The 12684-nt window shown below is 39.8% G+C and overlaps 1 protein-coding gene across 2 annotated transcripts in view; it reads right to left on the bottom strand.

Annotated features, from left to right (window-relative positions):
• LOC126191051 (PX domain-containing protein kinase-like protein) overlaps positions 1-12684 on the bottom strand; it is a 133172-nt gene that overhangs the window by 74207 nt on the left and 46281 nt on the right. For both annotated transcript variants that reach the window (XM_049931763.1, XM_049931764.1), the window contains exons 4-6: positions 1371-1597; positions 837-1080; positions 513-755 (exon numbers count right to left, since the gene is read on the bottom strand). In XM_049931763.1, the coding sequence (XP_049787720.1) occupies positions 513-755; positions 837-1080; positions 1371-1597 (714 nt within the window). The remainder of the gene's footprint in view (positions 1-512; positions 756-836; positions 1081-1370; positions 1598-12684) is intronic.

Here is a 12684-nt window from a genome sequence, read left to right as displayed (position 1 = left end):
TGTGGTTAACCAGAATTTTTATGACAACTGCACCTGCCCTCATGTTCCCATGCAGTCAATATTGGGTCACTGTCACAACCAAATGCCCCACAAATCTGGATATTGCACAGTTCAACAAGCCGGCCAAATGGAGACAAACAATGAGGCACATTGCAAAATCAAGTGCTGATAACACTGTCTCACAGGAGTATGTGGCATCTTTATGTCCATTACAGTGATCACTCAGCATCAAGCACTCTTCCCTATGTCTTATATACCCTACCACGGCTGGTAACAACATTAGATTTGAAAAACAGTAATCATTTACATATCTGCAAGAGTGCACATCTGCTGAAGTTACAACATCTGAACATGCCTTCTGAGTACTTCACATTTTTGTCAGGCAACTAGAACTATTTTCTTAATGCTACATAATTACAGAAATGTAGTAGTAGTAGTAGTACAGTTCAAGAAGTTGTATTCAGATATTTGAGCTTCTTATGTAAAAAATTTTGTATTTCTTCTACACTTACGTAGCAATGGCGGACAATGTGGTGGCAGAATATCACAGACTGAGTCATAAAGAGGATAAGCGAAGGCCATTTCATAAATTACATGTCCAAAACAATATACATCTACTGCTTCCATTGTCTTAATTTTTTTGTGGTGTAGTATATATGGCCTGTAGAAAGATGGAAGTCCCAAAATACCATTTTCAATGTCGATTAACTTGATTCGTCCATTTTCTACGATTACATTTCCTGGGTGCAGATGGCCTGTAAAATGACACAAACACCTTAAGCAACCAGTGGTAACATTCATACAATGATCATACACAATGTGATGAAAATACTTACCATACGGGAGTCCTTTATAATTTAAGAAAGAAAGGGCTTCAAGGATCTGCTTTCCATACAGTGAAACTTCTTCAACCAACAATGGCTTACGCTGCTTGGGGTTGCCGTACTTTCTCAGAAACGTTGATTTTGGTTTTGAACAATACAGTAAATCACGCAAGGTTCCTGCATTATTTAGAGCACGAACTACATACCCTCCAATCTCATTACAGTTTATAAATTCTGGTTTCTGGATAAATGGATGCTGTTGGAATAAAGAGCCAACAGATAAATCACTTGCACAGCTACTTTTCTTGGAAAAGTGGTGAACATGGGTTGAATGGAATTTGCAATTATCAGATAATTTAGTGCAAACAAGATGTTTGACTGAATTCCCTTCAATGTTTTCAGTTCAATTCACTTAGATCAACTGCAATTACAATGACATACATTTCTACATTTCATTATCTTCTGGAAAACTCTGTATTACACAAATATTGATAATGACTACAAAAAGAAAGAAAATAAACTGCCTGAATAATGTTAGATCCATACCTGCATACTTGAAATGCTCTTGCAAGCACTTAGCATTTCACGGTCATCCAAATGTTTGTCAGGTCCGTATTCAACCCAAGAAAGCACCATTTCATCTTTGGGTTGGTTATGATTTTTTACCAGGAAATAATGTTTCCGAATACGCCAACCCATTTCAGGTATAGGCCTCATTATTTCATAGTTAACTTCTCCTCTAAGAGCCATTGAGACATGTTGTAAAGCCACTTCTGTAAAGACAGCAATAGGTATATTCAAGAGAAACAGACTACACAGATTTATTGTGGATTATTAACTAAACATCTAAACTCAGAGTTGTTTCATTAATTAGTAACACTGATAATAGTAAGTATCCAATCACTTATAGACAGAAAAATGTTCTTTGGCGATGTTCTTGAAATAACAGTTTCTACAATAACTGTATTATGGAGTATCATACAATGGCTATGTTATGTAAACGTTGTTCAGCTTTTTACATTGGAATGACTATCACCAAGTTGTCAGTTAGGATGAATGAGCATAGGCACAGGGTGTATACCGGCAACACACAACATCCCTTTGCAGAGCATGCCCTACAACACAACAGTCGTGACCTTGGTGTCTGTTTCACTACAGCCGCCATCTGGATTCTTCCCCCAGACACCCTTTTCTCAGAACACCGCAGGCCGGAACTAGCACTACAACATGTTCTTGGCTCTGACCACCCACTTGGCCTTAATTTACATTAATTTCTTCTAGCTCAGCATTTCTTCACAGTAACTACTCCTTTCTTCACTCGTGAGTTTTTTTACATCTTTCATCCCCCCCCCCCCCCCTTCCCACATCTGTTACATACAATGTACTTAGCTTTTCAATCTCATTAACGCATGCTCAGTGTTCTAGCAGTAAACTTGGTCTTGCATATTACCCTGTCTTCCACCCTTAAGCTCTCAGATTTTCAAATCTTGTCTAGCGCAGTCCCCCAACAATCAGTTTTTCCTTCTCATCTCGTCCAGTAAGTCTCCATGACCCGGGTTTCTGGGTGACTTTTCTGCACTCTATCCCTTTCCTAAACCTCTCCTGTTCCTTTCCCTTCACACCTTTCCTTCTCATATAAGCTTTCTGCCAGAAGAAGGAGCCACTGGCTCTGAAGTGTTTTCTCCTACTGTCACTTAGTGAGTAGATTTATCATCTCTCCAATTACATTATATTGTCAAAGATTGATTATTTTCACTGCTGAATTAAAATTTAAACCAGTAGTATGTTACAATACAAAAGGAACTGTACAATGCTAAATCCTACTATGAAATGTAGTGCATGTCCAACATTCTAGATGCTTCCATAACTTGTGAGTGGTATGCTGTTCAAACGACAAACTATTTCACAAACCATAGATTCTTTGCCAAAATTATTTTTTATAATGCAGTTAGTCAGAGGGCACAGTCATATCTACTCTCTAGCTTGATTAAAACAACATTGTGATTAACGAATCACTGACAGAGGTCAGTGTTGCTGAAGTAAAGCTAGCTACAGATGACAAGGCTCTGCATAAACCTACAGAACAGGCAATGCAGCAGGCATTTAACATCTTCACATTCATCCTGTAAGGAAAGACAAAGAATCTGCAGCATTTTTATATAAAATCTTTATTTCTATTGATGATATACTACTTAATTTGTGCCTAACTAACGTAGTAGTTTCTAAAGCTCCCATTTTTTTCCCTTTCCAGGCTACTTCTAACAACCATTATATATTTGAGAAAGAGCATGACATAACACTGTATTAATCTTTCTTTTTTATCATGATCAATGTAACTAAAACACCATCATCACAGTACTTATATCAATGAAAATAAAAAGCCAACTACAGAAAAACACATACAAAAACATCAAAAGGGTAATGGGTGACCCCGAGTAATACTTACAAACGAAGACTAATATTACTCACATGTCATTACATATATAGACATGGAGTACATATGGACTATACAATCATCATGATGTATCTTTAGCAGAACAGTAGATGTTCTAACACGGTAAGCAGTAACCCATAGGATAGTAATCGAAAACTGATCATGATGTAGTGATCATATACAGAAAAACAGATATTAAAGATGACTGATCATAGAAGTCAAACATACAGAGATGTAACATATACTACATACTTCACATAGTTGACCTTTACAGATTGTTTGACAATACCAATAAAGAAGTGGAATCACACTATTTAGATATGTCCATCATATGTAAACAGATGTGCTATGTTTACCGCATTTGCATGATGTAACAAGCATCTGTTAGCAATATGTATATGGACATGTGCTTTTGGATAAGGTGCTTTACATTTTTAAATATTTTAGCGATAACAAACCTTTTATAAGTGCTCATTTTTTATTCACCTGACATCTCGTGTGTGAGGTTCAGCATAAAGTGAACATGTTTTACAAGAAAAGATTTTAAGACCTGACTGTAACATCATAGTCTGTTGAAATGGGTTGTCTTAAATAAAGACATATTTTATGCAATCTTGGCTATTGAATAGTTTTTTGCAATATAAAACCACCACTTAATATATAGTAACTACAAGGCAAGTCATTATCAAACAATTAACAAAGCTATATCAACAAGATTACTAGTGTTAGGGAGACAGGACATGCAGTTCCTAGAGAATCAGCTGGCCGACCTAAAAGTGTGAGGACACCTGGAAACATTGTGGCAGCGAGAGCATCCACTGAAGACTCTCCATTGTGCTCTCCATGATGGAAACATGTTGGTACTTGTGGAATGTTGTCCAGAACAGTGAAGGCGAATTTTACATTCTAACCTTCACTTAACCCCCTACAACTTGATGGCTGTTCAAGAACTTAGTCCAGAAGACTGGGTGAAACGTTCAGATGCTTGAAATGCAATCTTAGCCTCTGTACAACTCGACACTATTCTGTGGTCTAGCAATGAAGTGCATTTTCACCTATCTGGTTCTGTAAATAAGAAAAATTTTCATTACTGGGCAACTGAAAACCCTAGTGAACTTCACCAAAGACCTCTGCACAGCCCCAAAGTGACAGTTCGGTGTGCTGTGTCCTCCACAGGCACTACTGGGCCTTACTTTTTTGAATCTTGAGGTGCAACTGTTAGTGTGAACTTTGTGTGGTATTGTGAGATGCTGGAGAAATTTTTACTCCCCAAAAAGGAAGAATATGGTACGGAATATGACACAGAAGCCTTTTGGTTTCAACAGAATTGTGACACAGCTCATACTGCCCATCATGCACGCCAAATTCTGCAAAAACAGTTTCACACAAGATACGCTGAGAAGAGTTTTCGAAAACTTTTTTGAACAACTCAATATGTTCATCGCTCTCCAAGGTCATCACCTGGATGATATAATTATCAAAACCTAATGAAAATAAAATGGCATTAATGTAGTTTTCAGAAATAAAAACCTTTTCCTTTGTTGGCTTTTTACAAGTCACCCATCAAACAAGGAGTCCATTCTGCCCCACATTGTATATTACGTTCTTTAATTTGTAGAGTTTTTACTCCACCTCTTGAACAGCAACCTTTGAGTTAATATTATTCTTTAGGTTTATCACCATGGTCCCGTTATGTTGTTTGACTATCTTTTGACTTATTTGATATTTGTGGCTCAACATTTGATATTTGTGGCTCAACAGTTGTCAGATTTCACCTATTTATTTTAAAATATAAATTACATGGAAGAACCCTGGAGATACTAAAAGGTATCAGATAGATTATATAATGGTAAGACAGAGATTTAGGAATCAGGTTTTAAATTGTAAGACATTTCCAGGGGCAGATGTGGACTCTGACCACAATCTATTGGTTATGACCTGTAGATCAAAACTGAAGAAACTGCAAAAAGGTGGGAATTTAAGGAGATGGGACCTGGATAAACTGAAAGAACCAGAGATTGTACAGAGTTTCAGGGAGAGCATAAGGGAATGATTGACAAGAATGGGGGAAATAAATACAGTAGAAGAGGAATGGGTAGCTTTGAGGGATGAAGTAGTGAAGGCAGCAGAGGATCAAGTAGGTAAAAAGACGAGGGCTAGTAGAAATCCGTGGGTAACAGGAGAAATATTGAATTTAATTGATGAAAGGAGAAAATATAAAAATGCAGTAAATGAAGCAGGCAAAAAGGAATACAAACGTCTCAAAAATGAGATTGACAGGAAGTGCAAAATGGCTAAGCAGCGATGGCTAGAGGACAAATATAAGGATGTAGAGGCTTATCTCACTAGGGGTAACATAGATACTGCCTACAGGAAAATTAAAGAGATCTTTGGAGATAAGAGAACCACTTGTATGAACATCAAGAGCTCAGATGGTAACCCAGTTCTAAGCAAAGAAGGGAAAGCAGAAAGGTGGAAGGAGTATATAGAGGGTCTATACAAGGGCGATGTACTTGAGGACAATATTATGGAAATGGAAGAGGATGTAGATGAAGATGAAATAGGAGATACGATGCTGCGTGAAGAGTTTGACAGAGCACTGAAAGACCTGAGTCATTACAAGGCCCCCGGAGTAGACAACATTCCATTGGAACTAGTGACAGTCTTGGGAGAGCCAGTCCTGACAAAACTCTACCATCTGGTGAGCAAGATGTATGAGACAGGTGAAATACCCTCAGACTTCAAGAAGAATATAATAATTCCAATCCCAAAGAAAGCAGGTGCTGACAGATGTGAAAATTACCGAACAATCAGTTTAATAAGCCACAGCTGCAAAATACTAACACAAATTCTTTACAGACGAATGGAAAAACTAGTAGAAGCGACCTCGGGGAAGATCAGTTTGGATTCCGTAGAAATAGTGGAACACGTGAGGCAACACTGACCTTACGACTTATCTTAGAAGAAAGATTAAGGAAAGGCAAACCTACGTTTCTAGCATTTGTAGACTTAGAGAAAGCTTTTGACAATGTTGACTGGAATACTCTCTTTCAAATTCTAAAGGTGGCAGGGGTAAAATACAGGGAGCGAAAGGCTATTTACAATTTGTACAGAAACCGGATGGCAGTTACAAGAGTCGAGGGACATGAAAGGGAAGCAGCGGTTGGGAAGGGAGTAAGACAGGGTTGTAGCCTCTCCCCGATGTTATTCAATCTGTATATTGAGCAAGCAGTAAAGGAAACAAAAGAAAAATTCGGAGTAGGTATTAAAATCCATGGAGAAGAAATAAAAACTTTGAGGTTCGCCGATGACATTGTAATTCTGTCAGAGACAGCAAAGGACTTGGAAGAGCAGTTGAACGGAATGGATGGTGTCTTGAAGGGAGGATATAAGATGAACATCAACAAAAGCAAAACGAGGATAATGGAATGTAGTCGAATTAAGTCGAGTGATGCTGAGGGAATTAGATTAGGAAATGAGACACTTAAAGTAGTAAATGAGTTTTGCTATTTGGGGAGCAAAATAACTGATGATGGTCGAAGTAGAGAGGATATAAAATATAGACTGGCAATGGCAAGGAAAGCGTTTCTGAAGAAGAGAAATTTGTTAACATCGAGTATAGATTTAAGTGTCAGGAAGTAATTTCTGAAAGTATTTGTATGGAGTGTAGCTATGTATGGAAGTGAAACATGGACGGTAAATAGTTTGGACAAGAAGAGAATAGAAGCTTTCGAAATGTGGTGCTACAGAAGAATGCTGAAGATTAGATGGGTAGATCACATAACTAATGAGGAAGTATTGAATAGGATTGGGGAGAAGAGAAGTTTGTGGCACAACTTGACTAGAAGAAGGGATCGGTTGGTAGGACATGTTGTGAGGCATCAAGGGATCACCAATTTGGTATTGGAGGGCAGCATGGAGGGTAAAAATCGTAAGGGGAGACCAAGAGATGAATACACTAAGCAGATTCAGAAAGATGTACGTTGCAGTAGTTACTGGGAGATGAAGAAGCTTGCACAGGATAGAGTAGCATGGAGAGCTGCATCAAACCAGTCTCAGGACTGAAGACCACAACAACAACAACAACAACAAATAAGGGTTAGTCAAAAAGTTTTCATTTGAGGTTGCTGCTGGAACGTGATGCGATTCAATGCAGGTACATACGCACCAACATGTATACAAACATTTGGTGTGGCATTCTTGTCTTTCCAATATGTGTGTCATAAATACAGAAATGTGAACTGTGGTAGCACGATTACCAAATATGTTCACTGTGCTGTTGTTCTTTTCTTGGTCGCTGAAGGACAAACACCAGTAGACATGAATCGGAGATTTAAGAAGGGACAGCATGTGGGTTGAAAACCACTATTGGGAAAAGGTGTGATAAAGTTCTATGCTGATCATGATTCAACATACAGATGCTGGTAAAACTGGGAGGCCAGCAAAAGTTGCGCCAATGCAAGTAGGAGACACTTCACCGCTCACCCTGTAGTCCTGATCTCTCCCCACATGTTTACCATTCCTTTGGTGCCTTAAAAAGTCCTTGAAGGATTGACAGTCCTGTCAGACGAGGATGTGCAGCAGACAGTTATGGACTACTTCACACAGAAGGATACGGTGCGACTCCTGCTATGCTGGAACTTGCGGACACTCTCATTCAAGGTGATCAATGGATCACAATCCAACACCTCACTGCTCAACTGGACATCTCTATTAGTAATTCTGACACACACATCCTCCAGTTGGGGTATTCAGAGATGTGTGGGTTCGTTACAGTAGATCAAAAGAGCAATGAAGCACCACCTGTGCAGAAATGTTTGCATGTTATGGGGCTTATTGTGCCAATTTTTTGTCAAACCCTGCCACAGGCAATGAAACATGGGTACATTGTTCTTGGAACAAAACGACAATCGATGGAGTGGCACCACACCACCTCTCCTCTGAGGAAAAAGTTCAAAGCCGTACCCTCAGCCAGTAAAGTCATGGCGATGGTCTTTTAGGACTCTGAGGGCGCAACAAGCAACTCTAAAGTGTATTTTGTTACCTCCAAGAAACTGAAGAAATGACTTCAGTGTGTTCGTCGTCACAAAAATGCAAACAAACTTCTCCTTCTCCCTAACAACACAAGGCCTCACAAAAGTCTGTGCACTCGAGTGGAGCTCATGAAACTTGACTGTGCTGTGCCTCATTCACCCTCTAGCCCAAATCTCACACATTCTGACTTCCACTTGTCTGGTCCATTGAATGATGCAGTCCACATGAAACATTACACGGATGATGGGGCAGTTCTGAAGCAGCAAGACGTTGGCAACGATGCTGACCAATAGAGTGGTACCATGCGGACAAACGCGCCTTCCCAGTCAGGTGCCTTAAGGGCGTCACATTGACTGGAGATTATGTTGAAAAATAAGGTTTTTTAAGCATTGTGTATTGCAATCCTAAATAAAACCACCATTTTCAGAAAAAAGTGCACTTTGTTACTTACTGAACACTTATCTTTTGTTTAATAGCTACATGCCTTGTAACTATTATATATTAAGCTGTATTTTACAATTATAATCGTGTTGTCAAAGAACATATGCAGATTAACTATTTTGAGTACTTGTCAGAGTACAGATGATGAAGTTTCAGTATCGACTTTACCCTTAAGTGCTCTGCCTCTTGGAGGTAGCCCTTCTGATTTGAGGAATCCCCTTCATTCTAGACCAGCAAGATCCCCCTTCCTGTTACTTTAATAATTTCCAATTTCTTTCACTTCTTCCAAGGAAAAGCTTGTCTGTTTTATGTTACGTAATTGGACCTAAGCTCAATATGACAGCTAAAAGGGAGGGGGGTCTGATGCCCAAGGAACATGTGTAACTCATTAGCCCTGACCATGTACTAGTGGCCCAACTCCTTTTATTCCTTTCCCCCTCCTGGAAAAAAGAAATAAAAATAAAAGTAAAAATAATCATAATAATAATAATGTATCTAATTAGGCACTCACTCCATTGTTCCCTCTTATCACTTCGCTCACTACCAATAGTCTGACTTCTTACGTCCCTCACAACGGTCGGTGCCAAAACTCCCACTGCTTCTAGAATGATGGGGGTTACCCGAATCAGTGGCACTACTTCCAAAAGGCAGCTGTGCATAAGGTAAAGTCGATACTGAAACAGCACTGTCTGTGCCCCTACATATTACATGTTACATCTTTGTACATTTGACTTCTGAAATAAACATCTTTGGTAACCCACCCCCGCTAACTCTCCCCCTCCCCACAGCATGCTCCCTCATTACCACAACCCCCCCCCCCTCCCCTTCAGTATCCCAGTAGATTGGTGCTCACATCAGAAGCAGTTGGGCTGCAGCACCCAGTGACAAGGGCCATGAGTATGTGAGTTATGCTTGTGGAATGTGTGTGTTTTTCTGTTTAAGAAGAAGGACTTAATTCGAAAGCTTAAATATTTTAGCAGTCTTTTTCATTGTCTATGACTCAATGCCCCCTCGATGTGGTGAGCAGCAGTCTGTCCCATGCATATTGTTGATGAAATGAGTGCTAGATAGATAAAATCACTAAAACATTTCCCAAGTACATGTTGCTGACTGACCACTATATACACACAAAAAAACCACAGGATAGGGCCAATCACTCAACTGTTACAATCCACCCCCCTTACAACTTTGGATGAGTCTTAATTTCTCAAAAAATTTTAAAATCAGCATTACTCATCTAATCGTCACTTAAAATATTGGATTTATCTCCAGCCAAACAATTTAAAGCCCTCTATCAGTACACAAACAATACTGAGTTGAATTATAGTGCACTGTGACACCACATGTATTGCATTCTTCGAGCTCTTTGTAACACTGGAAAAAGCTGTGTATTAAAGGGCAATGCCCTATACAAAGCTGAGCTAACAGAACCTCATTCTGTCTGAATGATCTGATGCAAGTACGCAATGGTCAGGTGATCAGTTTAACTGTTTGAAGTTTATTTTCTTTTGTTTCCAGCCTCACTCTTTCCCCAAATAGCTACAAATGTCTTCCTCATAAGTGACATAACAGGCAGTAGGGAAACTATACATGACATCATCAAATTCTCATCACAAGATGACCTGGCTGCTGCATCAGCAACCTAGTTACTGCAAACTCCAATTTGTCCTGTACTCAACAGAGTGGCACTTGTTTTTCATGTTTCTGTCACGAAAGTAGGGTATTCTGAATGTTCTGGACAATATTTTCCACTGACCACATTCCCTGGGTGGTCTGCAGGGCACTCTGGGTCTGAGCAGATGTCAAATTTTTATATGGACACATCTCATCCACTTGAGCACCATCAGAACAGCATACAACTCAGCATCAAAGGTGCTGAATTCTGCTGGTAGACAAATATCTAGGACTTTGCTTGGAAAACAGTGAAACAGACAACTAATTGCCTTTGCCTGAAGCTATCTGTCTAAATCAATGTGTCATTACAGTGCTTCTTTAAAATATTTAGGAATTTTTAAGCTGACATATTTGCCGTGTTCAACTTCTTATACACAAGTAATTAAAAATTTATACTGGGTCTCTCTAACAGCCAAGGTGGCTGTCTGCTCTAATGCTGTAGGAGAACACTGATATCTGCTGTGTTGTTCTGTACTAGTAGCAGTTTTGCCCAAGTCTCTAGTGCTTTGCGGTTCGTGGGTGGTTCAAGAACAGTTGCTCTGCTGGAGGGCGAGCAATAATGGCAGACACTGGAGACACTCTAACCAACTCAGCTTTCAAGTCAAGTTATATGGTCAGGAGCTTTAGTCAGGTGCTAAATGGTGGCACTTTAACTTCACCACAGAGACCAGAGATTGGGCTTGTGTAACCCCCTGTTGTCAATGTGATGCCACCATGATGTGCTGCAACCAGAATAGTTTGGAAATGAAGTTTGTGCTGAACAATAAATGGGACACCTGTAGTCTAGATGGGTGTGGATAAATGTTTTATAAAATTGTTGTGAACAGGACCTGTATGAAACGCAGACCTTTCCTGTAGGACTCCGTAAAATGTCTAAAGCTTTAAGTGCTCTTAGTTTAAGGTTCAACAAGGGTGGTATCTGCTGTGTATATGACTCAAGAAGTACACAATGATACTATGAAAGGCCACCAGCCCACCGGCACAACCAATCACAAAGGCAACTTCCCAGTTCTGAGCTGCCGCATTCAGATGGCAGTCGCTAACTGGGACTATCTTCTGCTTCTGTCCCACTGTCATCAGCGTGTTGTGTTCTTCTGCCCAATAGTGTTGTCAGCTGCCAGAGACAATGCTCTCAATTGTGGTATACTTCACTGCCAACAGATTACAGGCACTAGCACAGTTCCTGTAGTTCCTACAGTTCCTGAAGTTCACTTGGTTCCAGCAGTAACACAATACCACAAGGTCCACTCAGAAGACTACATTTCCGACTTAGCAGTCATTATTTATTGAGCTACAGGAACAGTTAATCATGAGTGTCTGCGTAATACTTTCAGTCACTGTGACTAAACCATAGATGGCAAAGACTACTGTGGATGTTTGGGCTGAATAGACAGTAACATTCAGTTACAACATCCCAACAGTATCCATGAGAGCCTCTAATCAAATGTGAGAGCCAAACATCTGACTGAATGATTAAAATGGATAATGGGGGGTGGGGGCAGCGCAGTAAAATGTGGTTAGTTAAAACTGAAAATTTTATTAAAGTCAACACATACAGTTTTATCTGTTGAAAACTTAAAACCAGCCATCTGTGTTCAATTCTCCAGTCTCTGAAGTATTAGCTACAGTTGATGAGATATGGATAAAGACAGGAGAAGGAGCAGAAAATAATAAAATCATCAACAAACAAAACCTTTCACTGTACTCTTCACTATGTCAGCTATTCTGTTTAAAGCAAAGGCAAAGAGCGTGAAACCAGTTATGCTACCTTCAGGAACACTATTTCCTTCTATTAAATTACTGGAGAGTGTCTCTCTTATTCAGTAACAGAATGACCTCTCTGCTATGATAGACTGCATTAAATTGATATTCTGTACCTCCACGTACTGCCATGTGCTTTTTCATTGTCAAGGAATATGCCTACAATCCCCCTCATGAACCATGGACCTTGCAGTTGGTGGGGAGGCTTGCATGCCACAGTGATACAGATAGCCATACCATAGGTGCAACCACAACGGAGGGGTACCTGTTGAGAGGCCAGACAAACGTGTCGTTCCTGAAGAGGGGCAGCAGCATTTTCAGTAGTTGCAGGGGCAACAGTCTGGATGATTGACTGATCTGGCCTTGTATGTTGTTGTTGTTGTTGTTGTTGTTGTTTTTTTTGTCTTCAGTCCTGAGACTGGTTTGATGCAGCTCTCCATGCTCCTCTATCCTGTGCAAGCTACTTCATCTCCCAGTACTTACTGCAACCTACATCCTTCTGAATCTGTTAAGTGT

This window comes from Schistocerca cancellata, chromosome 6 (genome assembly GCF_023864275.1).
Source record: "Schistocerca cancellata isolate TAMUIC-IGC-003103 chromosome 6, iqSchCanc2.1, whole genome shotgun sequence".
In the NCBI taxonomy this organism is placed as follows: domain Eukaryota; kingdom Metazoa; phylum Arthropoda; class Insecta; order Orthoptera; family Acrididae; genus Schistocerca; species Schistocerca cancellata.
Note: the sequence above shows the minus strand (reverse complement) of the source record. Positions and strands in the feature narration are given on the sequence as shown.